Source organism: Cupressus sempervirens, chromosome 1 (assembly GCF_028749045.1).
Source record: "Cupressus sempervirens isolate cs-2001-9-10 chromosome 1, ASM2874904v1, whole genome shotgun sequence".
NCBI lineage: Eukaryota > Viridiplantae > Streptophyta > Pinopsida > Cupressales > Cupressaceae > Cupressus > Cupressus sempervirens.
The window spans coordinates 573,293,374-573,321,084 of NC_143118.1; the positions used below are offsets into that span (position 1 = coordinate 573,293,374).

Consider the following 27,711-nt stretch of genomic DNA (forward strand, 5'->3'; position numbering starts at 1 on the left):
TAGAAGTCTGGTATACTAAGTCCATTTTGCCAATTTTGAAACAAACGCAAAAAATTTTAAATCTGGATTTTGAAAAAGCCAATTCCTATCATCTTCCACGAACCAAATGAATCCTTAGGGGTTAGAAACATATACAAACACTTAGAGAAGAGAGAAAGAAGAAATAACACACATTGTGCAATTTTCATGTTGTGTCCTCCTTTAGCACTCCCCTCTACAAAATTAAACTAACTAATTTGTACAAATATGAATGCCATGTACAATAGCTTGGTTGTTTTACCCCTTAGATGCATTATATATTCAAAAGCATATGAGGATAAAGGCAGTAAAAGATAGAGCATGTGTGACATCATTTACTCTGCCTCTATTTAGACCCTTATCTACCCCTCCCAACGACCTCTGTCTATCGAGGGGACATTGAAACCCTTAATCTAGCACAAAACAGGAAAGATGTTGTCAAAGGTTGGAGAATCAAGCTTTGCATCTACACATTGCATTTTCTTGCAAGTCTTCACAAATCCATCGATGCATATCCCATGAGACTATGTCTCTCCTATGCATCTCAATAAGATTCCTACATGTTTATGCTTCCACTTTTTGTATATAGGTCTACCAGGCTTGATGCAACAACATTATCTAAAGGAAGTCCATGCTTTGTTCCAAATCTCCCTTGGTCACAAAGCCTGGCATATCTGATGGAAGTTCATACATTTCTCCAAATCTCCCATAGTGGTAAACTGAGGCTAGATGTTAGAAAAATTATTGTTGTTTAAAGCTTTGTTGCACAAACAAGATCATTGTCTAAATGACTTATTAAATACTCTTTGTCAATATATGTACCAAATAGACTAGATTTTCCTAATTAACTTTTTCTAATTGATATACCCATTTCATACTAAGATACAATTACTAGGGGAGAGGACCCAATACTTGAACGCGTTCCAATAGTTGTGAATGGAGTTGTTCACTTGATACCTACACTTATTAACTTAATGTCCAATTTTTTTGACAACATTGTACCAATACTTGTGACTTTAAAGTTGTTAGTACAATGCTAGCTACCCAAAATTGAATAAAATGTACCCTTAGTTAAAAAAATTAGCCAATGATGTGATGCCACATCAGCTGTTCAACTATGGGTACCCTTTATGCACGACCATTGGTCTCACTTTTTTTTTTGGGTTGTTTTGGACAACTTGGCAAAAAGCATGCTGATGTGGCATCATAACGGATGACATGGACTTGAAACCTTAGTTATAAGTAGGTGACTTGCCAAGTAAGCTACTGTAAAAAATTAGGAGCGATTTGAAATTTTTACGTAAAATTTTGATAAGCACAAAGTTAAGGTGTTCAAGTACTGGGTCCTCTCCCCTAGTGATTGTTTTTGTTTTATGATCCAACTTATAGGTCGTTGAAAATATAAAACTGATACATTAAATATATATGAGCATGTGGAACACACGCTCATCTAGCATCGACCCAAATTCCAAACGCCTTTACTAAATTGGTAAAGGATTTTCCAGTTTAAGCACAAACATTGTGATTCCTTCTATTAGTATAATTGGAAATTTTAGTATTTTTGTTTTTCGATTTCTCGCCATAAGACAATTTATACGTTTCACTAAGGGGAATTCCCGCCATTGGATACAGGTTATCTCGTCAATCTCCTTTTGTTTTGCGTCTTATTTCCCGGTTATGGCTATCCACGATGCATTTTACTCCCTACCTGATCCAATTGTTTCTTTTAAACTATCAAAAATGCCAGTAAAAGATGCTGTGAAATCTTCCGTTCTTTCCAAGAGATGGAGATTTCTCTACACTCAGATGCCCGAACTCACTTTCTCTCCAGAATTTGTTTTGGGGACTGATTGCTTTTGTCTCAGCCCACTCCTCATGTCAACCGTTGAGAATATAATTTCGAACATTTTGCTTCTTCGTTCACACAATCTGGATGCTTTTCACCTCCACAATACTGGGTTCAATCATTACCACCGGCAGCACTTCTCTCATCAAAATGTGTGCAAATGGGTAAGGTATGCATCATGCTGTAACGTCAAACACCTCTCTCTGTTTGATCACGACGAAACAGAAACCCCACCCCCTACCCTCTTTTTATGTACGCGACTTGTAACTCTCGGTCTATGCAACTACGATCTCACCAGTTTCCCCATAAATTTCGTTGGATTCCCTCACCTCATATCTTGTTACCTCAGTGATGTTCAATTGACAGATGAATCTTTAGTATCCTTCATTTCGTTCTGCCCCCTTCTGCAAAAACTTGAAATAATGGGAGATTCTCCGCTGGGTAGCGTCGAAATCTCTTCATCTACTATTGAACATTTATATATGGGAAGCGTAAATTCTCTGTCTGTTGACTGCCCTAAACTCAAAATCCTGACGGGGTTCTATGAGGATTTGAGTGTGAATGGCATAAGGTTTTATGAGCTTTCTTATGCCACCTTTCATCTTGAAATGCACTGTGGAGGTACTCTGAGAGAACTGAACATGGATTGCTCGCGAGGACGAGATGGAATCAGTCCAGGAGCTATTTCAGCAAGTAGATTTCTTCACATCGTGGGCAACTGCCAGTCCTTGGAGACGCTTGTCGTATACATTGCCGAACCCTTTGAAAGGGAATCGGATATGGATCTTCCTCTATTTAACCTACTTCACAGGCTTCCGAATCTTCAGGTGCTCTCTATATTTGGCTTCTTTGTGCAGGTATTTACACACTTGACAACCTCAACTCCATTTTTTACGAGTAGTAGTATAAGGTCATCCATTCTGTATATATATAATTAAAAGATGAAATGTTTCTTTACTAAGAAAGTCATTTGTATTTGCCTCAACGTGAGAAAGAGATTCTTGGTTGAGTGACTTATTCACATAAATTAAATGCAGGAATTGGCAAGAGATCATACACCTGTTTGTCTCACCACTCCACATCTTAATCTGAAGAAAATATCTATAGATATTCTTGAGTTTGATCACGAAGAGGTTGAAGTAATAAGTTGTTTACTTCAGAGTGCGCCCTCTCTCCAAGCATTGAAAATTCAGCTGCCTGATGAATATGAAGAGGAACAATGTTTAAAACTCTTTAATGATATTATGTATCTGAGGAGAGCATCCTTATTAGCAACTATAATTATACTTGGTGATAGGTGCCAAGTAATACAAACCTTATAGACATGTCGTCTGTTATACCCTGTTTTTGGTAGTTGATAACTTGATTCTATGATTCTCTTTGCTTTTAATAAAGAAATTGTCTATGCTGATTAATTTCCATACGCTTTTAAAGCATTTAGAACAAGGGAAGGACTGACCCTTGTTGGAATGAGAAGAATGATAAATGTTATTAAAAAATTTATTGGTTTTACAAATTAATACTTATGCATTCCAACTAGTGTTATCACACCCACAAAATAATCACAGCATTCAAACCGCATAAGTAGTAACATTAATGTGTCGTTGAACTAAAAATACTCATCAATTATTTTGGACTCTGTCCCTCGGACTTAGACAACTATTCTTCCAACTCTACTCTCCTTAATTCACAACTACGAACAGTCACTTTTAGAACATCTGAAAGTTTGATGCTGATAAATATTCCCAGGCTCTCTGTTTTCACCTCGATCTAGCTCCCAATTGTAACATGTAAGTTGAAAAATCTAGCATATAGATATCCTTTTTCCTGCAATTGATGGGCTATCTCAGACCTTTTTTTTTTAATCGATGTACCGTCTCAGACAGACGAGAAATGCAGAGAAAACCATAGCCTTCATTTTCCCGGGTCACAACACCTTCTCCTGGCTAGCAACCCACCCCATCGTTTCTTTGATCACCTGAACGATAAAATTCAAATAGAGAAAAAAAATAGATACAATAAAGAACATCACCAATGCCTCCTTAAATACGAAACTTTCCACTTTCTAAGTTTCTGTCTAGACTACGCCATGGCGCACTACATGCAAGGAAGATGAAAGAGGATCTAGAAGGAATGCCAAAAGTTTAGATTGGGCATTTAACTATAAGGATTAGAGTTTCACCGTTTTACCTTTCTTTTTAAACATATAAGCAAGATGCGTACTTAAGGGAAAAGCAAAATCAATATATCTGGTATCAATTTAAAACTCAAATGATAGTTTAAGCTGAAGAATTATACTCTTAATTAAGAAATTTAATACTCCGTGTTTCTTTATAAAGTTTACATTTTTAACTATGTTTATTATTTTTGGTAAAGTTAGTAAAAGTTTTGAAATCTTCTAGAATTATAAGAGTATAGAAAATTTATTAGCATTGAAATTGTTATTTCTGATGAATGCTTTCCAGATTTTAAAGTCCTCTTGAAAATAAGAATATCAGCTTTAAGCTTCTAAGAAGTGCAGATAATGAAAGAAATTTGAAAGATATGTATATAAATTCTGATTAATAGCTTTTGCAAGCGCTACAGATTAAAGTGGTCTTGAACCTATATGCATCCATATCAGGGCAATGCATTAATGCTAAAAAATCAAAGGTGTTTATCCTCAATTCTCCGAAGAAGTTTAGCAGCTAGCATAATATCTATTCTTGGCTTTACTCCTGATGTTCTTCCATCCTCATATCTTGCTATCCATTCCTCATGGTTTCTAACAAACCTGTATATAGGAATCCAATAGTGGAATGGATCAAGAGTAGAGTCTCAACTTGGAAAGTTCGATGGTCATCATTGTCGAGAAGAATTTTACTCATTAAATCTGTCCTCGCAGCTATCCCAAACCACTTCCTATCCATTCTCCAAGCTCCTAGGTCTATCATTCATCAATTAGCAAAAATAATCAGAGAATTTTTGTGGTGCAGTAACATGACAGGTAAAACAAAGATCCCACTAATCTCCTTCCAAGAGATGGCTTCCTTATATGATGAAGGTGGTGTAGGGCTTCATGACTTGTCATTTCAATATAAAGCTTTTGGAGGCAAGTTAATCTGGCATATGCTTTCTAGGCCCCACAGTAAATGGTGTAAAATCCTATAGGAGAAATGCCTACACTCTCATGATCCCACATGGATCATCACAGCTCTAGATCCACTTAAAGGTTCAGTGATGTGGGACTTCATGTTTTCTTCAAGGGATATCATCACCAAGTTTTGTCTCATGGGAAGTTCACAATGGAAATAGAGTGGACTTTTAGGATGACTTCTGCAATGGGCTCCCACCGCTCAGCCTCAATCAAAAACTATCAGACATTGCTTCCTTGGTCAAAAACCAATGGGATAATACATTAGCCAACTATATCTCTGTTGTTGATCACTATACTGGTAAAGTTACATGGAAGGATACTGCAGATCTGCCTATCCCCCAACCCCAAAAACTACTCCTAAAAGATATCCTAATGAAGAGGGATGTTTATCTATCCAACAATGAAGATGTACTATTTTGGGCTCCCTCGCTAGATGGTAACTATACGGTCAGAAGAGGCTACAAGGCTCTTCAACATATGGCTAACATCAAAGTCGTCCTCCCCAAAGCTGGCTGCTTTGCATGGATGGTACTGAGAAAAAGGATATTAACCAATGATAGATTGTGTCATCTAAATATTGCACAACCATTCCAGTGTGTTCTCTATAATAAGGTGATGGAATATGTGGATCACTTAATTCTTCAATGCTCATTTGCTAGGGAATGTTGGACCTTCGTAATGCAAAAAGTGAATGTTTCTTTTCCCTTGCCTCTATCCCTTTGGGAATTATTCCAATCATGGCCAACTCTTTTTTCAAGATAATTATTCTCCTGTCTCTGGATCTGTGCACTGGCAGCTATCTTGTGGTCAATTTGGTGGGAGAAAAAAAATGCATCTTCAAACAACAATCCTTACCAATTGAATCTGTCCTGACGTTGCTTGACAAATCTCTTTCCGAGATGGTCAATGCTGCTGCCCAAAGACTTGAAGGTATTAAGCATGCTTTTACTACTTGGGATTCGAAAATCATTCAGGTGTGGAATGTCCTCAAGTTCCAATCTTTCCCCTTTCCTATCAGTCATCACTCTAAGGCTGCTCTAAGATCATCCATCGGATCGTCTCCTCCTCTTAAGTCTTAGTTTAAAAATGAACTTTGATGGGGTGTCTAGAGGCAACCCTGGGAAATCAGGGATTGCCATATACATTAGAAATTGTCTGGGAGATGTGATGACATTAAAATCATCCCCTGCTCCCACTGATACAGATAACATTGCTGAGGCACTAACTCTATTACAAGGTTTGGTTATTGGCAAAAAACTAGGTTTTAAACATGTTCATATCGAAGGTGATTCTTCTGTCATTAGAAATGCATGCATTTCAAAGAAGCTCCCAAACAGAAAGGTATCATATATCTTCAATCAAATTTGGTCATTGCTGGTTTCATTTGAAGAATGCTACGTATCGAATACATACAGAGAAGGTATCAAACTTGCAGACTGTTTGGCTAATATGGGGTGTGATAATGTCATCATTTACACATGTCTCTCCTTCCCCTTGGCAGAGAATTATCCATCCCTCTTCCAGATTATTAACTCTGCACAAATTCAACTCTAAATTTCTCCTTAGGCTGTAAGACTCATACAAAGCATTTGATTCATGGCAGACTAAAAATATTTTGACAGCAGGATCAGCTGAACTTCACTGGTGCTTTCATTATCATAATATGAATGGAGTCTTTGCACTTCAGTTTGGGAGTATAAAATGCTGCATGGGTGAAGATCTCAGTCATGACAGCCATGACACCCTTTCCCGGCTATGGGTTCAATATGCTTGAGATTTTGTGTCAGAGTTTGTGCTCAATCTGGGTGTGGTTCAAGAATCATGCTATGATATGCTAATTATAAACCAAGTCAAAGTGACAAACATGGCAGAGTACAGATCCTCTGCCATTGCAGCAGTAATAATGTTATGCACAGCAGAGGGTCCTAATATCCACCGTTGATGCTGACATAAGAAGATTGGTTGGGAGCTACATTTGATCCAAAAGGTTATGTTGATGAATTTTTCCACATGATACATGCAAATTCCGTTTTCAGCAAGATTGCCTTCTGTTGCATTCTTTCATTGCGACCTTGTTACAGGGTCATGTTTAAGCTGCTAGAACTATGGTAAAACAAGTGTTGCTTGGTCCTTTTGCAGTGGCCTGTGCCATAAGAATACTTTTATTTTTCTTTTATTTTATGCACTTTGTATCTGAGTGATGATATGGGGTTTTCTTTCTGATTCTTTCCCTATTGAGCTCTTGATTCAGATTTTTATTTATAATATATTTGTGGCCTGCCACATTCACCCCAAAAATAATAAAATTGCAAGCGCTAGACCTCCCCTTCTCGTCACTCAAAATATTTCTCCAGGAAGCCTGTGCACTAGACTTTCACTAAAACTGCTACCTTTAGCTGATATGCTCTTCTATGTGAGAAACCTATCACTGGGAAACAGTCTTATGTCAGAATACGGTGGGAATATTTATTATTGTGGTATAATTTCTTTGACGTTGCTCTGGCTGGTGTAAGTATTATTGAAACATTATCTCATAAGCTATAATATTTGTCTATAAAAGAATGCTGATTATTGCTTTGGAAGATGTGGAGAATGTTATCTTTGGATCAGCAATTAATAATATTATTGAAGATGTGGAGAGTGTTATCTTTGGATCAGCAACTAATGATATTATTGTTCTGTTTGAAGAGTGGATTGTAAACTCTGTGTTGTTCTTTTGAAATTCTGTTTTAATTTGCTCTTCAATATTTTAATAATTGATATCATAGCAGGTTGTGTTCGATCATTTTCAGCAGAGAGATTCAAGTTTGAGCAGGAGTAATAGCATTTGAAGAGCTAAAGATCAAAATGTTTAATGGTCATAACTATGAGTCTTAAAAAATGCAAATAGAAGACTATTTTTATTTAGAAGATTTGTGACAATTGTTGTATGGTAAAGAAAAGAAGCCAGCATCGGTGTTAGATGAAGACTGAATTGTCTTGGACCGAAAAAAACCTTAAAAGTGATTACCTTACACTTATCTCCAATCTTAGCCTTAAATATATCCAACACAATGACTTCTGTTGATTTGAGAGTACATTAATAAGTCGTATAAAAAGTTTTCAGCCTCAAATAAACATTGTGTACATTGATGGGATAATTGGAAAAATGGAAAGATTTTGGCTAACAAAGAAGGTTTGAAGCATTCTCTGATTTTCAAGGAACCGACTGAAGAGGATACCTCCCAAGATGAGGAGGATGCAATCTGGAAGGCAAGTGAAAATAAACCCAAAGGAGAGGCCAAGAACTCAGAGGAATAGCTTAACAAAGACATTATAAGTCTAAAGAGGAAGATTCTGACATTGAGCCTGAAGTTCGATCACTTTTTGAGGCTCTCTAATAAGAGTGAAGTCTACATTGAAGAAACCATGTTGTAATGAGAAAGGTTTGGAATTTATTAATGCTGTTAATTTGCAGGTTCCTTCTTACAATGTGATGGGAAAATGAATTTGACAGCTGTAATTACATAACATTTCACTGGAGGTAAAGTTAACATAGTTGCTTTCAATGAGATTAACAAGGATGTTAGAGAGGAAATAGATGCTGAGGATAAGGGCATTGTTAAACAGCTAGAGAGTGTACTGAGACAGCCTCCGCAGTGTATTGGGGACGATGAAGAAGAAACTGTCAGAATTGTTTCAAGTAACAATACTACCGTATGCAAGAAACTAGCAACAAAACCATCATCATCAGTGCAAGAAGATGAAGAGTCTTGGAGGAAGAGATTTGTTGATGGGACCGAGCTGTTGCTTACCACCAAAGGTCAATTCTTCACATGTTGGGGAGGAGAATCGATTAGGGGTATTTCTGATAGGTACAAAAATAGGGTGAGGTTTTCTAATGGCCAGCTTGAGGTGGCCCATGAAAATACTAATAAAATGGGCAAGATTATCAAGACCATTAAAAATCTGCAAAAACAATGCTCTCTGGCAGGAAAATTGTTGATGACAGAGCACAAGGAGTTGGTGATAGAAAAGGAAGAGGAACTAAGTCAGCCTCTTTGTTTGGGAGATATTAAAATGTGGCCTCATCTAAAGGACTATCAAAGGCATAAGAATCTACATAGAGGAGTAGAGCACCTAGAATGACATCCGTCAAAAGGATATTTGTGGTTTCCTTCAAAGGAAGGTTACATTGGAAAATTCACATGGGAAGGCTTTGGGTAAGAAGTGATGCAGTGCAAGGCAGGAGAACCCCCAAAGGAGATGTCCTAGCCCCCTAAAAATAACCACACAACAACAATGCAAGATCTGATATCAAATCACAACTCTTTATTCATAAAATAATTGTTTACACGCAATGTGCCCAGCTATGAGGCCTTCTGGGTTACGACCAAAGAAAGCAACAATTACAATAATAGTTTCGCAAGATCCCTCATGATCCAATCCAAACCCTAGCTAGTCCAAATCCACGCTTTGGTAGAAATCTCCAAAGAAGATCTAAACTTGTACTTGCAAGCCCATTAAGCAATCTCCTTGTTTCTCAAGCTTCAGCTACTAGCTCTGCTCACAAACTCACAACTTCACTACAATTCTGCTGTAAACTACCTCACATTCAATGCTTTGCCCATAGATTCACAAAAATCTCACTCTTCAGCTACTCTCTAGACTCACTCCTCCAAATGAATGAATAATGACTAAAGACTCACAAGACCCCTTATACCCAACTAAGCCACAAGTCAGCTTAGTAAGGTACAAATTAAATAAACTCTTATATTAAATACATGTTGAGCCACAAGTTAGCCTCTAACAATAATTAAATACCAAATGCTTCAAAAGGCTTACAATGCTTATTAAATACACCAAAAACAATTAACCAAGACCCAAATAGGTCCACACAACTCCACCAAAATCCTTCCAACATGCAGGATTGCAAGCAAGCCCAGGATACTCCTGCATCAGATTCCAGAGGTACAATGAAAAGTGCGTCCCACACTTTGATGCCCAATGAATAATCCACAATCGCCTTCATCTTCACCAAAGGTTTTCACTCCAATAGGGAAAAGAAAACCAACATGCAAATCATCCACATTTGCATCTATCTGTCAAACATTAGAATCTCAACCATCTGATCAACATGCTCACTCCCAAGAACAAACTGAATATAATGCTTCATTCACATCAGCAACTAGTGAATCCACACCAGCAGCAACAAACTCCACATTAGCACCAATATGTAGATTTCCATCAACACATTCCAAACTCTCAACACCAACCATCTCATTGTTCACAACAAGATGCTCTGCAACATACAACTCACCACCAACAACAAATAGATCATCTACAACCAAGTGCTCTACAATCTCCATGTCAGTCTCAACCAATTGATCATGAAAACCAATCTCCATCCCAACACCAACAAGGTTAGGAATATCCTTAGCAACAACCTCAAGTTGCTCTGCAGGTTCTTTACCAGACTCCACAAACTGACCAGCAAAACCAACCTCTTCCACCTCAACCTTGCTATGTCCTCTTCTCTCTCTTGAACAAGTCTTCTAACCGGCCAGACGACTTTCTTTCGGATCGGTAGACTCCAACTCCATAAACATCTATGGAATGCCCTCCTCATCCCGTCCTTAACTTTATCAGCCAAGCTAGCTTCAAACTGAGCAGACAACTCCTTAGCTCGATCAACCAAACTAGCTTCAAATCAAGCAGTCATCTCAAAAAACCTCCTCTTCACCACATCACGGAGATTTGCAATCATCCCAGGGTCCAATCCTCTCAGAGCCATCTCCCAAGATCTTCACAAACCCTCCACAAAAAATCACCAATAGATCAATCTTCCCAAACAAGATCAACCTTCCCCCTTTGCATCCATTGACCCATTTGTAAGTCCTCTGGAATTGTAAGTCAGAACCACGGTCTGCCACCTCACAACAAAGAGATCTAGGACTCCAAAAAGAACAATCCACCACTAGATCAAGATACTCTCAGATCAACTTCTCCAAACAAAGGTCTTGGTGCAAGTTGCTTCAACTTCGGTGATTAGTCTACACACTCAGGAACAACCTTCGCTCTGATACCACTTGATGCAGTGCAAGGCAAGAGAATCCCCAAAGGAGACATCCTAGCCCCCAACAAATAACCACACAATGGAAACACAACAATGCAAGATCTGATATCAAATCACAACTCTTTATTCATAAAATAACTATTTACATGCAATGTGCCCAATTGTGAGGCCTTTTGGGTTACAACCAAAGACACCAACAATTACAATAACAATTCCTCAAGATCCCTCAATACCCAATCCAAACCCTAGCTAGTCCAGATCCACGCTCTAGCATAAACTTCCAAGGAAGATCTAAACTTGTGCTCGCAAACCCACCAAGCAATCTCCTTGTTTCTTAAGCCTTAGCTACTAGCTCTACTCATAAATTCACAACTCCACTACAATCCTGTTGTAAACTGCCTCACATTCGGCACTCTGCCCACAAACTCAGGAAAAACTCGCTCTTCAGCTACTCTCCAGACTCATTTCTCCGAATGAATGAATAAAGACTAAAGACTCCACAAGACCCTTTATTTATACCCAACTAAGCCACAAGTCCGCCTAGTAAGCTACAAATTTATTAAACTCTTACATTAAATACATGTTGAGCTACAAGTCAACCTCTAACAATAATTAAATACCAAATGCCTTAAAAAACTTACAACACTTATTAAATACATCAAAAATAATTAACCAAAACCCAAATAGGTCCACACAACTCCACCAAAATCCTTCCAACATGCAGAATTGCAAGCAAGCCCAAGATACTCCTACATCAAGAAGGCTTTGTTGATCTTGCTCCTGACACAATAGGAGAGGAAAATCCCAATTACATCGATGTAAAGCAGGAAATGACTTGACAGAATCAGGTGGCCATGAACCCCTTCAATGTTGTGTCTGATGCCAAGAGGCTTATCGGGCGGTTCTTTTCTAATTTTTTCAGTACATAGCAATATAAAGCTCTGGCCTTTCAAAGTTGTTGCAGGCCCCAATAAAAAATCCTTGATTGAAGTGATGCTTGAAGGAAAAGAGAAGCAATGTGCGGCAGCAGAGATTTCTTCCATAATGCTCATTAACGTGAAGGAGATCAGTGTGGCTTATTTGGGGCAGACTTCTCTGGAGTATGTTAATGACTCACAACAGCAGGAGGGAATGAAGGATCTTGATGCCACTGCAGGACTACTTGCTAAGGTATTAGTAATGAGCCTAAGGTGGGGTCCATTGCTTATTATCTGGGCAACAAAGTGCAAAATTTAAAAGAAGCGAAGGATTATTTCTTTCGATTTAGTGAAAATGAAGAATTTCCTAGAATTGAAACAAAAACTGATAAGTCATCCAGGAAGAGTATAGATAGTAGTCAAACAACTATCGTGGTCTCTTGTTGACACCCAGCATGTTGAAGCAATTAGAGATGGAAGATGGGTATGTTGGCAATGAGGAGGCCACTAAAGAAGATTACAGAATGGAGTCTGGTGAATTGAGGAGGACGTTCAAGATTGATAAAGGATTTGTTGATGCTACTGAGAAAGTTGGGCCGAGATAGAGGCCTGTGAAGTTTGAAGTAGGGGCACTATTGTCTATTTTCAGCGACTTTCATTTAGGGGAAGGTGATTTTGATAAGAGAACTACTGACTCTGACATAATACGGAGACAATATATTAAAAGTGTCCTTGAGCAGGATTTAGAGAGGCTGAAATTGTGGAGTTTGTCTAGTTTGATTAAAATGTAAGATCAGCGAATATCTTTGTTTGTGATGATATTTGTTGGACTTTAAGTAGGAGTTTCAGGGGTTTGGGATTTATTTATGAAAGTAAAATACTTATAAGTTTTCTCTATTCTGACTTAACTTGAGAAGATCAATTAGAACTGTTTGTGAAAAGTTGTTTGCAATATTAAAATCATATATTTTTAGAGATTGAGGTCGTCATCAAATTAAAAATGGAAGCAGAGAATATTATTGTGGAGAGCGTTATAGTTGGGTTTCAAGTGGGGAATGTTGAAGCTGAAACCTATCGGTCATTGAATCATTGATTTCATCTTCCAAATAATGCTATTATATATCTATAAAAGAATGCTGATTAATTATATTATCTTTCCGTCTGAAAAGTGGATTGTAAACTTAATATTGTTCATTTGAATCTGTATTTTAACTTGCTATTCGATATTTTAACAAACAAATTACCCACCATGTTTTTCCTTAAAATTTTAAGACCCAGTTCGTTTGGGAAAAGTTTGAGGAATGGGCGAGTCAGTCTTTGCCTGTAGCTCGCACTGCCGATCCTCAATATATAGTGGCCAAATCAATTCCCATCTCATCCATAGCTTTCTCTGTTACCTTTTGCCACGGAGTTCTCATTTTTCAAATTTGGCACTTTAAAGCTGAGGTAGGAGTTGATACTTCAAGCTTTCATGTCATTTCGTGCTTCGTTGCGTGGTGATTGTGATTGGATCCATTATTGTATACTATAAATGCATTGCACCAGTGGTATTCTACCGCAGAAAAATTAGAAAGGATGCAATCCAGTCGAGCACAATTGTTTTAGATAGAGAGTCTTTGGAAGGGACATTTGCTTAGCATTATAGATAGCTTCAACGCCCATGAAGAAAGTGGTGAATTATGAGAGTGTGCAGAATCACCAGATTCCTTAAATTGCTTCATGTGGTTCATTAGCTTCAGATATTCCTTAAATATATAGATATGTTTGTTAGCATAAATTATCTAACTTTATCTTTTATATATTGTAAAAAAATATAATAAATTTTAATAGAATATATATATTTTTAAAACTAATAATAGTTTTTATTTAAATACATTTATTTTAATAGTTTAATTTCAATTAGTCTTTTTTACTATTAGTTTGCATTTAAAAATGTATTTTGAAAAAATAATTTATGTTTCAACTAATTAATTTTTATAAATCCTTCCTTTAAATAACGGCCAGTTTTTATTTCACTCCACTTTTAACTCTTGTTTTATATTTATTGGTTGTTATTTCTATTTTTAACTATTGTTTTTTTCTATTTATTAAAAAAAAACTTGTGATCTCCACTTAGCTCATCTTGTAATCTCTATTTATCTAACTTTTGATTTTTAAAATTGATTTAAATTTTAGTTTTTAAATTATTTTGATTTATTTTTATATTAGTTTATTTTTTTCTTTAAATATTGTTTTTCAGTTTCAATAATTTATTTAGTCAATAGAATATTTTTTAGAACATTGATTTTTTTTCATAGTATTTTTTATATTTCTTTTATATTTTAAATCTCAGTGGTGGAAGGGCTTACTTTTCCCTCATCTTCCTGCTCCATTGTGTCCATTCAAGATTCCTCTTATCCATGCTCAAACCAAGTGGATTCCTCCAAGTGAGGGTTATTTCAAACTCAATTTTGATGGGGCCTCTAGAAGAAATCCAGGCAACTCTGGTTATGGCATAGTCATTAGAGATTTTAGAGCTCATATGATTACAACAAAATCATCTTCTCTCCCTCAGTGTACTAATAACAAAGCTGAGGCCTTGGCCTTGCTTTTTGGTTTGGATCTTGGAAAATCACTTTCTATATTTAAGCTACATGTTGAAGGGGATTCATCAATTATTATTAATGCATGCATTAAACGTCATGTATGTAATTGGTCCATATAGTATATATTACATCAAGTATGGTCTCTTCTTGATTCAATCTCTGAATGTTACATCATGCATACTTATAGAGAAGGCAATCTTTTAGTTGATTGTCTGGCTAATTTGGGTATTGACGGGGTTTATATTAACTCTTTTCTTTCCCTGCTTAACCTCCTTGATCTTCCCAACTTGGTTAATATTATGACAAAAGAATATGTTTAGAATAAGGTTAATTCTTCCTCATTTTTTATTTGATAATAAACCATGACTTCTCTATGATTTTGCATGTTTTTACTTTTATGGATCTCACTTGTTCTTTTGAGATATTATATGCAGGTCAGGGACTTGGATTACACTTGCATCAGATGGCTTTCTAATATCACAGTCTTATTTGAAGAAGTTTTGGATGTAGCTTGGGCTTTGAGTCTTGTCCAAATAACGTCTCCATTATCGATCCAAAATTTTTGTCTTATCCCAATAATATTTCACTTGGAGGTAAAAAATCTGTGGAAAATTAGCCTGCCAAAGTTTTGAAGGAAAAATTGGGGTCTACATCTTCAATAAGATCAATTGGTCCCAATAATAATCTAGATAGTTCAAATGCCACACTCACAGATGGTGATGCCTAGCTTCTTGTGATTAAAGATGGACTTCTCAAACCACAAATCACTTACATGTTTGACACAAAAATCATCCGTAAGATTTGGTCCTTCCCCTTGGCTGTAGGTCTTCTTTCTTGGGCGAAGCGTTACTGGTACGATGTTACTGATTTATTCTACATTGATCATGAATCTTCTTTTTTTATTACTATATTTGATTCTAAGCTTGCTCGAGATAATGAGCTTCGAATTAAGAGTTGGTTTTGTAAAGGGTTGGGAATATATACCATTGCTTGGTCTCCAAACTTTAATCCTAGTCACTCAACCTGTGATTTTATGCCATTTTTGGATTGAGCTTCCTGCTTTACCAATGGAATATAGAGATCTACAAATTATTGAATTAATAGAAAATAAAATTGGGGTATTCATCCATCATGATCTAGTGCCTTTTGATTAACCATCTCTTTCTATAAGGTTTTTTGCCTTACTAAATCTGAATAAATCATTACCTTCTTCCTTAATTATGTCATCTAAATATGGTCGATGGAACCAAACAATTATTATTCAAGACACAAATACTATGATTAAGATGGCAAGGTGTTTGGGTCATTTTACTAATCAATGTCGAGATCCAAGTTGTTCTAATATGATAATTTGTAGTAACCATAACTCTAACCCTTTGAAGTGCACTTTTAGGACATAGTCTGTTCCTTTTGCCCTTAATGATGTGTGTGTATCTCAAGCTAAACTGTCAAGTGACCCATATCATTTCTCATTTGTAAATCCAGTTGTTTACCATTCACCAAAGGGTCATCATTCTACACAAAAAGATCAATCTCATAGAGACTGTTCGGGTCATAATAAATCTTTGTGCTCATTTTCATGGAATTCTTTTCCTCTTATGGCTTCCCCAAATTTAGGGTCCTCCCTTGATTTTGCTAAAAACTTTATGTTGTTTTTGACCCATTTTGTTTTTAAATGGAATACTCATCGAGATAAGTATATAAGTCTAGCTCAGAGTCTCTTTCCATGTCATCAAAATCTTCTAAACTTGCAATTACATATTTGGTTGCCAATGAAGAAGATGTTGTTCATCCCTCTCAAATGGATGTTGTTAATGAGCTTATTTTTAATGATCAACCTCTTTCTTTCTTGTCTAGATTAGAAGTTGCATCAGTTTCCCAAGGACATTCATTATCTTCTGAATATGCCCAAATTTTAGCAGTAGAGTGTAGTGTTCCAATTCCTCCCAAATTCTTCGATGAAGATAACATGCTCCATGACCCACATGAGGATAGTGTACACTTTAAATTGGATTCCCCCTTCACCTAGGTTGGAGGATTCTATGAATGGTTTAGATCTTGGCTTGGCAGTCCAAAAGTCTCTTGCTCAAACAAATAATCATGGTCAGACTAGGTCTCTCTTTGCTCATCCACTTCTTATTAATGTTAGTTTTGATTTCTCCAAGAAATTGTCTATGTTGCAATCCCCCCTCTCACCATCTCCTCTAACTAAGAAATCTTCTAAGCTTAGGGGCAGACCTTCGAAAGCATCAAAAGCTAAAATAGAAGTTGATGCAGGGATCTAATCAACTTTGGACGGTAATTTTCCTACCTCTAAACAATCGACAAGGAGTGCCAAGAGTGCTCCTTATCAGTTATGAAGGTCCTCTCATGGAATGTCAGGGGCATTAATGCCCTAGACAAAGGTAATAGGATCAAGCAGTGTCTTGATTCTATCCAATGTGATCTAGTCTTGCTTCAAGAGACTAAGCTATCAACAAATAACTTTCAAAAATCTATTGGATGTTGGTTAACATGGAGTTCTTCACATGTTCCTAGCTTAGGTGCTTATGGGGGCCTTGTTGTATTATGGAATCCAAAGACTATCAAAGCTCAACATCTTCATCAAGGAACTAATTGACAAATGTTATCCATTCAACACTATGAACTTTCATTCCATTTGATTAATGTTTATGGCCCTACCTTGATGTCTGATAAACAAACTTTATGGCTTACTCTTACAAGTTTTATCCAACAATCAGTAGGTGCCAAATTTATTATTGTCAGTGGCTTTAATGCAATTCTTCATCCTAGGGATAAGTATAGAGGTATTATGCCCCCACTTAGAGCTATCCAGGACTTTAATGACTTTGTTAACAATAATGCTCTTTTTGATGTTCCCCCACAAGCTGGATCTTTCATTTGGACTAACAGAAGAGTTGGGTTCCTCCGGATTGCAATTAGATAGATTTTTGTGTTCACAATGTTGGAAATTGGCGATTATTCTATCCAATCAAATATTCTTCCATATTTAGAATCTAACCATTTCCTTATTCAATTGTCCATTCTTCCATCAGATTCTCTTCTTTCTAGTTTTTTCTAGACCATCTTTTAAGTTTGAAAGTGTATGGTATCGTCATCCCCACTTTGACAACCTCTTAAAACAATGGCGGAAGGATGCTCCACTAGAGTCAGGAACCAAAATGTTTTAGTTTCACAAGAAAATGTAGTATGTCAAAGGGCTTATAAAGATTTCGAATAAACATGGTTTTAAAAATATTTTTGAGGAGAAAAAGGTGGTAGAAGAAAAACTAGCTGAGATTAATGAACATATTTTACTCCATGGTTTAAATGTTGCTATGCATTCAAGATAAAAGAATTTGCAAGAGTGGGTTGAATTATGTAAGCGAGAAGAAGAGTATTGGAGACAAAAGTCTAGAGAATTGTGGCTTCAATAAGGGGACTAGAATACTAAGTTTTTTCACTAATCTACCAAACAAAAGAAGGCTAATAACACAATCTTTACAATTCATGACCATCCAGGAAACTTGATTTCTGACGCTAAGGGCATTCAAATTGAGAGTGTAAGGTTCTTCTCTAATCTTCTTTCTCCTCCATCGCAGGATGCCCTCACTTCCCACCTTGTGGATAAGATCTTGGATTCCATTCCTTCTTTGACTACGCAACAAGACAACTTGATTCTTATGACCCCTTTTACTCTCTCTGAGATTCATGGTGTAGTATTTTCTATGCCTGCTGATAAGGCACTAGGCCTGAATGGGTTCACTGCATTATTTTTTTCAAAAATGTTGTGATGTAATTTGTTTTGAATTGCTTGAGGCTCTTAAAGAATCTACGAAAAATATCTCCATTTTGAAGAACTTTAATACCACCAATATTGCTCTCATCCCAAAGGTTATTGATCCCTATTCTTTTGCTAATTTCTGTCCTATTTCTTTATGTAACACTATCTATAAGATTATCACAAAGGCTATTTATTTGTATCTTAAGCCCATTATTCCAAAGAATATATCAATAGAACAAGGGGGTTTTGTTCCTAGTCGAGAAACAACTGAGGGAGCTATAATAGCCCATGAGACCCTTCATTCCATCGAAGAACATAATATTTCAGCCTTTGTTGTCAAATTAGATATGATGAAGACTTACAATAAATTGAATTGGCCTTTTCTTCTTCTAGTTCTTCATCAGTTTGGTTTTTCTTCTAGATGGTGTAAATGGATTAAAGCTTGCATTTTAGGTGCGCATTTTTCTATTCTCATTAATGGTGCACCAAAAGGTTTCTTTGCCTCTTCCCAAGGAGTTTGTCAGGGTGACCCTCTTTCTCCATTCTTGTTTATCATTATGGTAGAGGCCCTCAACAAACTTATTAACTCTTTTAATCAAAAAGGGTTGTGGAAATGTATCAATATTATAGGTACATCTTTGTCCATAACTCATTCTCTTTTTGTTGATGATATTTTACTTTTTGGATCATCTACATATCAAGAAGCACAGAGTATGAAGAAAGCCATTGACCTATATACACAAGTTTCAGGTCAATGTATCAATGCAACTAAATCTAAAATTTATGTTTTTAAGACTTCCCAATTGGTTTCTCAAAGAATAATCTATCTTCTTGGTTTTCCTTGTGATCATTTACCTTCTACTTATCTTGGTGTTCCCTTTTTTATTGTATTAAACAAATCCTCTTATTGGAAATCTATGATTGATCATATCAAGAGTAGAATTAGTGCTTGGAAGGTTCGATGGTTATCCCTCTCGAGTAGAATTTTGCTTATCAAAACTATTCTTTCTGCCATTCCTAACTATTACTTCTTCGTTCTACAAGCCCCCAAAGGTGTTATCTCTCAAATTGAAACTTTAATCTACATCTTTCTTTGGTTAGATAATATGAACGGTCAGAAGAAAATACCACTAATTTCTATTCATGCCATTTCAACCTCTTATAGAATAGGAGATGTTGGACTTCCCAACATTACCAATAGGAATAAGGCTTTTGGTGCTAAACTTGTTTGGCAAATGTATGAAAACCCTCTACCAAATGGTGTTGCCTCTTGCAATAGAAATATTTAGATAACTTGAAACCTTCCAGAGTTCTTACTGTGCTAGACCCGCCAAAGGGGTTTGTCATTTGGGATTTTGTGTTGGCTTCTCGAGAAGTTATTACTTCATTCATATCATGGCAAGTGAACAACGAGGATAATGTCAATTTTTGGTTTGATTCATGGAATGGGTTCCCCCCCCCTTGCCACTATTGATTCTCTAAAGGACTTTTCAAACATTGTGATTCAAACTTGGGGGACATCATTTTCTACTTATGTCTTAGCTATTCATAAGTTCACAAGGCTAGTCATTTGGCAAGACCCCTCATCTCTTCCTATATCCGACAACTAGGCTGCTTCTTTCAAACAAGTACTAGCTAAAAGGAATGTCTTTATGTCTAATAATCCAGATTGCCTCTTTTGGGTTCCAGCTAAAGATGGTATATACTCTATTAAACTAGGATACTTGGCTCTCCAACACAACCAATATAATTAGACTACATATCGTGCCTTTGAATTCTGCTAGAATAGCTCAATTCTACCTAAAGTAGGATGCTTTGCATGGCTTGCACTTAAGAACTAAATCTTAAGTAGTGATCGTCTTCAAAGATTGAACATTTACGATCCTTTAATTGTGTGCTCTATATGCAAGCTATAGAATCAACACACCACCTCCTTTTAAACTACCCTTTTGCCCAAGATTGTTGGCATTTTGTTTGATAAGCTTAATTTCCATATGCCATTACCTAACTTTCTATGGGATTTATTCCAAACATGGCCAATCTTATACTCTAAATCAATGTTTTCATGTCTTTGGAAGTGCATCCTTGCATCTATAGTATGAGCAATTTGGTGGGAAAGAAACAAGAGAATTTTTAGATAGACGTCATCTCCAATACCTCAATTTTTGGAAGGATTAGAGAGATCAATTGTTGAGCTTGTTAATGCTTCAGTAAGTAAATATAAGGGTAAACATGTTTTTTCTCCTTGGGATGGCTTTATTATTCAGCAGTGGAAGGGTTTACTTTTCCCTCATCTTCGTGCTCCATTGTGTCCGTCCAAGATTCCTCTTATCCATGCTCAAACCAACTGGATTCCTCCAAGTGAGGGTTATTCCAAACTCAATTTTGATGGGGCTTCTAGAGGAAATCCAGGCAACTCTAGCTATGGCATAGTCATTAGAGATTTTAAAGGTCATGTGATTGCAGCAAAATCATCTTCTCTCCCTCAGTTTACTAATAACAAAGCTAAGGACTTGGACTTGCTTTTTGGTTTGGATCTTGCAAAATCACTTTCTATATCTAAGCTACATGTTGGAGGGGATTCATCAATTATTATTAGTGCATGTATTAAACATCATGTATGTAATTGATCCATGCAGTATATATTACATCAAGTATGGTCTCTTCTTGATTCAATCTCTAAATGTTACATCATGTATACTTATAGAGAAGGCAATCTTTTAGCTGATTGTCTAGCTAATTTGGGTACTAAGGGGGTTTATCTTAACTCTTTTCTTTCCCCACTTAACCTCCTTGATCTCCCCAACTTGGTTAATATTATGACAAAAAAATATGTTTAGAGTAAGGTTGAGTCCTCCTCATTTTTTATTTGATAGTAAACCATGACTTTTCTATGATTTTGCACGTTTTTACTTTTATGGATCTCACTTGTTCTTTTGAGATATTATATGCAAGTCAGGGTCTTGGATTACACTTGCATCAGATGGCTTTTTAATATCACGGTCTTATTTGAAGTTTTGGATGTAGCTTGGGCTCTGAGTCTTGTCTCTGGCACTAATCAATGAATTGTATTCATATGAGTTTTGGGTTCTTTTGTAACTACTATATTCTCGATCTGAGAATCTCTAGGACAAGATTCATTAGTGTTGATAGATACTTTCTCTTGATGTAGTATTTCTTCTTTTGCATTCCTTTTTGTATTAGGCAATGACCTGCTTTTTTCTTTTCTGGTTTTTTTCTCTAGGAGCTCTTTTGAACTAGTTATTATTAATATAAATATAATGTTTCACCAAAAAAAAAACTTGTGATCTCCATATTAGCTCATATTGTGATCTCTATTTATTTAGCTTTGGATTTAAAATTGATTTAGATTTTAGTTTTAAATTTTTTTATTAGTTTAGTTTTTCTTTAAATATTGTTTTTAAGTTTCTATAATTTATTTAGTCAACATTATATATTCTTATTTCTCTTATTAATTTTTCATAATAGATTTTTTGATGAGATTTTTTTAAATGATTTTTTTTTCATATTTGATCAATTGAATTTAAATAAATAATATTTATTAATCTATTTAAAATATTTTAGGAAATATTATATTATTTAAATTAAAATTATTAATAATCTAATTTGTTCACATATCTATTTTAAAAAATAATTTTATTAGTGATCACTTATTGGCTTATCGTTGCAAGCACAAAAGCATGCAACTCCTAGTTTTAATAGTTTATTTTTCATTAGTCTTTTTGACTATTAGTTTGCATCTCAAGATGTATTTTGAAAAAATAACTTATGTTTCAACCGATTAATTTTTAATCTATATTTAACAGTTCCTTAAACTATTGAAAATTTAAGGTAAAAATTGACTTTTAATGAGTTATTTTTAATTTGATAAAACAGTTTAACAAAAAAATTTAATATTTGAATGATTTTAACTTTAATATTTTTGAATAATTTTATAATATTTATTTTAGATGTCAATTAATAAAAATATTATTTAAACTATTTTAATCAATATAATATTCTTATGTTTATGTTTTAATTTTTTAAAATTCATTTTCTATATGAACAAATTGAAATATATTATTCAACAATAATTTTAAATTAAAATTTATAAAATTAAATTCACATTTATACAAAATTCTAATGTTGAAGTGACTAGAAAATCAATGTAAGTGTTTACACATTTGAATTTCTATTAAAATGGTTTTAAAATGATTAATTTAAAGCCTAAAGTTTTGATTTAAAAAAAAAAAAAATTAGATTAAAAAATAAAATTTATTTAAATAAAATAAAAACATTAAATCAAACATGTTTCTATGAATATTTTAAATAGAAGTTTATCTCCATTTCTAATGTATAAATAAAAAATTCAAGAATAGGTCTAGCTTGGCCATGTTCAAAGTACAATATTGATGATGAATGTCTTGTAAGAAAATATTACCAAGTAATAGTACCTTATAATTGCAAAGTCATCATTTAGTTGGTGCCCTATTGATAAGGATGACATTTATTGCAATTAATTAATACATATTTATTGCTTTTATTTTGGATATTTTTTGAATTCAAAAATTATTTTGAGACCTAGCAAAATTAGTATCAATAGATAACCAATAACTAAATTATCAACACTATCACCAACAACTAAATTATCAACACTATCACATCCCCTTTTCTTAAATAAGAAATAAGTCATTTTTTATAATTATGAATTGTGTGAGTCACTTGATCCATTTTTAGTTGAGTTTCCTTTACTAATTCTTTTGAAGAATTGTGATTCTCAACACAACTCTTCACAAATGTTCTTGACCCCTCAGATGTTCAAAGTATCTAACCAGCATTGCTTGTCATTCTCTTGACAAAATCTTGCAACATGATAGTGACAAATAATATGAGAAAACTTACAAATGCTAAAGAAACACCTTTTTTACATCAATATGTTTATAGTTTTATAATAGAGGGGATATAGATCATGGAGATCAATTTGTTGACTTTATCAGTCAAAATTTGTTATTAGTGAGACACTTATTCAAATTATGTACAACTACCGAGCTCTTTATGCAGTCTACAATGTTTACCATGTAATTCAGTAGCCATCCAGCTCTACAGTTGCTACTGAGCTTTCTGGACTAATTCTAATAACTATCGAGCATTTTACTGGTTAGCAAGTGTATTTAGTTAGTGTGCAACCCAACAATTCAAACCGAGCAAATTCAATCCAGTAGTTCAACCTGAGCATTCCAATGGTTACCAAGCAATTGCAGTGTATGTGAAGTTCAATAGTGTAAACCATGCATTCTAGTGTATGTTGAGTTCTCAGTTCAAGAAACAAAAAGTCAGTGTTAACCGAGCATTGTAGTATCTACCAATTTTGTAGTTCATGTGATGTAAAGGTAGTGGTTACCGAGCTACTCTGTGGTAACCAAGTGTTTCAGTGGTTTTCAAGTTGCACAATATCTACCGAGTCACCAGTGCAAACTGAGTTGAAGAATACTTAGAAGTGATCAGTATGGATCGAGCTTCTACGTCTATCGAGTGCATGACAATGCTAAGTCGTGATAGTGGATGTCGAGTATTAGAACCTCACCGAGTCAGTCTTCAAAAACTAAGTTTCTTCATGTCAGCTGACTTTGTAATATTTGTGTTAACTTGTATTGCTAGCCAACTTTGTAATTGTTTTCTTGGATTGATATATAAGTAATGTTTTGTATCACATCCAATGAATGCAAAGATGAGAAGTAAGATGCATGGAATGTAATGTAATAATCAAAAGAGTAGAAAAGTGAATTAAAAAGGCTACAATAGTTCAAGAAGTAGTAAAGACATATCTATCATAGAAGGTGATTAGTACATCAAGGAATCTCTATCAGCAAACTCATTTGTGAATCAAAGATCTATTGCTTCATCCTAATAGGTGATCCAATTCAAATCCTTTAACAAGGTAGACCTAATTGTCTCTTATAATTCTCTTTACCGAGTGCATACTTCATTGTATGTTTGTAAAACCTTTCACAAGGTGGACCTAGTAGTCCTAATTGCTCCTAACAGGGAAGATCATTAGAAGTGATCAATGTAAGCCTTAATAGGCCAACTTTATACTATAGTACTAAAGCTTGTGGGTATCTTCCCCACCCTAGTTTTACTTTCTATTTGGAAGGTTTTTGGGTCACCAAATCTGTGTGTTGAAGTGTTGTGGATGCTTTAATGTTTTCAATTTCTCATGCATGCAATTAGATCAGATGTGATGAATTAAATGCTAAATGGTTTATTGGATTAAGATTTTTGAAGTACTAATTCACCCCTCCCCTCTCAGTAACCTAGCTCAGTCTTGAATATTTCCAACAATTGGTATTAGAGCATTATGGTTCTCAAGAGAAAGGTTGACAGCTTGAACAAAGATCAAGGACAATGGAGATATTCAAACTTGACAATGAAAAGCTAGATCTAGAAATGGCCATTTCCCAACTCAAGAAAGAAAAGGAACATCTTTTCCAATCTCTAAAAAGAAGGAAAGAACTTTCAAATCAAATGAATGATCATCCCTATGTTGAAGAAAAAATTGAAGACTTTTTCCCTTCAAGCAGCTCAGATGAAGTAGATGATGCAATGAAGGAACTCCTAGAGAAGAATGGTTCCCTGCAAGAAGTAAGAAAGCTAAAAAGAGAACAAGAAATTTAGTCAGTAAGGTCATGTGAAATCTTGGAACAAAGAAACAAGATGAAAGATGAGATAGATGGAAGGAACAGTGAAATCCAGAATCAATCCCTTCAGCAAGCAAACCTTATGGATCAGCTCTCCAATGCAAATGAGGAAATCATGAGTCTAAGATTTGAAAATGAAAGAATAAGGAATGATCTAAATTCTAAAAGGAAAATCAATGAAATAATGAAAAATGATCTAAAATTTGAAAGACAAATCAATGAAGGATTGAGAAATGACCTAAACTCCGAGAAGCAAATCAATGAGAGAATGATGGAATCTCAAGCAGACATGGATCAACTGAATGAGAAAAACCTCTATAGGAAAAAGGGAAAAGAAAGAATAGGATACAAAGAAGAAGGTGAATCCTAAAAACAAGGTGCTCAAAAGAATCAAAGACCTATTTGCAATCATTGTGGCAAGTTAGGTCATACATCAAACAAATATTAGAGTAATGGTAAAGCAAAATTCAGTAGAAATTGCTGCAATTGCAGTCAGCATGGTCACAAGGCTAATGAATGCAAAGAGAAACCAAAATTTGAGGGAAAGTGTCAGAAGTGCAAGAAACAAGGTCACAAGGCATCAAAATGTAGAACTAAGTCATTTAATCCAGCAGAGCAAATTGTGAAAGCAATATTCAGTTGGGACTACAACACTTTTTGTAGATGTCATTACTATGGTAAATATGGACACATTGGTATGAATTGTACAAAACATCACTTGAGAAAAAAAGATTCTACTGTAAGATGTTTCAGTTGTACAAAACTTGGTCATATTGCGAAGAACTGTATGAATACATGTAAGATTGAAGATGAAAAGAAGGCAAGAGTAGATGACATCAGGAAGTAGATGAGACAACAATGGATTCCTAAGTCTACCAAGGATACTAGTCTAAGAAATGATGGTCATGTCACTCAAGAAGTGGGTAACTCCACCATTTCCAACCGTTATCAAGATCACATCCAAGCAATTCCAATTGAAAAGTCTCAACAATCCAAACCAATATTTAAGATAAAAAAGGATCACTAAGGAAGATTAGTTATCACCAAGTTATCATCTACCGAATATGGTCGGGTCATGGACTCTGCTGAGCAAAGTTAGGAGTAATAAGACACACTTTGGCTATCAAGTCACAAAGTTTCTACTAAGTGATCAATACAAGATAGTGGATGACAGCCTATCAAGCATGTTGTCAAGCCAACTACCTTTGTACTGAGCATTAATGGTGAAGTTTTAACAAAGGCATGAAATCAAATTCATTTTTCACTATGAAATCAAAGTGCTATTGCAAAGAAGAGATTTACAGTGTGAACAAGTAACTTCAAGCGAATTTGCAACAAGTTATCAAGGTTCTCATAGTTTACTGAGTAAAATGGCATCAAGTAGTAGCAAAGTGAAGAGAGCATTTGAAATGTTGGTTGAAGGATTCAAGTGGAAAGCACCAAATTGCACACTTGTGCTCACAGTTGTAGAGACCCTTGACTCAAGCAGAGCTCAACCGTAAATCCCTCCTAAGGTACTCCTTATCAATGATATTTGTGCTCATTTCAAGTGTTCTATTCAAGAAATTGGTACACTAGAAACGGATGATGTCCTAGGTGAATTGTGTGTTAATGGAATTCTTATACTTGAGCATAAACATTTAGAGACAAAGGTTTGAACCACATTCCCCACATGCCCCGAAGTTTTCAAATCAAATGGATTAGATACATTCTAAGTCGATAATGGTCAGCTATGGCTTGAGCAACCAGTTATGATTACAAAGAAAATGATTCATCACATCACTGGCCTCCCCATGCTCACCAAAGCCAAAGTAATGAAAACCCTAGGTTGGGCTAAACTAGAAAAGGAAGCCCTAGTTGAGTGGGATAGTAGAGGCATGCAAATTAGTAGTGTAACAGATGCAGAGCTAAAATTTGGGATTCATGTTATAGCACACAAAATATATAGTTCTAGCCGTCTTAATAGTGTATCATGTGAAGTTGTAGATTTAGCTTACAAAGTTGTGAAGAACAATTTGTCTTATGACTTGGTAGATCTGTTGTTGAAGCAATTCAACAAGAACATGGAAAGTATCAGGACATCCAAGAACAATCCCTACAAATTTGGCTCTCTTTTGACTTTCTTGTTTTTCTATGTTCAGAAGTTCTTCCCTTCCAAAGGCATGGTAGTATGGAGAAAAGATGTGCCTTTATTGTATCAAATTAATGAATACATCTATGAAATGGGAGAGAATTATGTCAATATTATGGACAATTACTTTGATGTTTTCAAGGTGAAGATGAATAACCAATTCAAAATGCCTAAGAAGCTAGTAGAAGATTACAAAGATGATGTTTGTTTTATGGTAGATAGTGATAGAGTTTACATCCAGGCAATGAAGCCTAGAATTGTGTGGATAAAACCTCTTCCTTATGAGGCAAACATTGATGAAACAAAGGACATTATTGAAGCCTTAGTTAATAAACTTGTTGATCCAAAGGCACCACACTTTGGAACATATGATGAGGAAAAGGCAAGAATAGAGCTAGAGGTAAAGCTCCCACAAGCGGTTAACAAAGGCAAGAAGAGGATAGCAAAGCTAAAATCTAGCACACCTCTTATGAAGCAAAGGATGAGGATGAGTCTAAAGAGGAAGAAGAACCCCTAAAGAAGAAAGGCAAGGTGATCATCA

General features: G+C 35.4%; 1 protein-coding gene across 1 annotated transcript; it reads left to right on the forward strand.

Moving 5' to 3' along the window:
• Positions 1-1,624: 1,624 nt before the first annotated feature.
• Positions 1,625-3,283, forward strand: LOC149578718 (F-box/FBD/LRR-repeat protein At1g13570-like). Its single transcript, XM_089804751.1, has 2 exons — positions 1,625-2,721; positions 2,902-3,283. The coding sequence occupies exons 1-2, from the start codon at positions 1,696-1,698 to the stop codon at positions 3,184-3,186; spliced, it is 1,311 nt and encodes a 436-aa protein (XP_089660877.1). The 5' UTR covers positions 1,625-1,695; the 3' UTR covers positions 3,187-3,283.
• The last annotated feature ends 24,428 nt before the right edge of the window (positions 3,284-27,711 follow it).

Bases quoted from the DNA above. Each gene is read 5' to 3' on its own strand.
- LOC149578718 (XM_089804751.1), top strand. From the start codon at position 1,696: ATGGCTATCCACGATGCATTTTACTCCCTACCTGATCCAATTGTTTCT. The intron at 2,722-2,901 runs GTATTTACACAC...AATTAAATGCAG, and splicing joins TATTTGGCTTCTTTGTGCAG to GAATTGGCAAGAGATCATAC.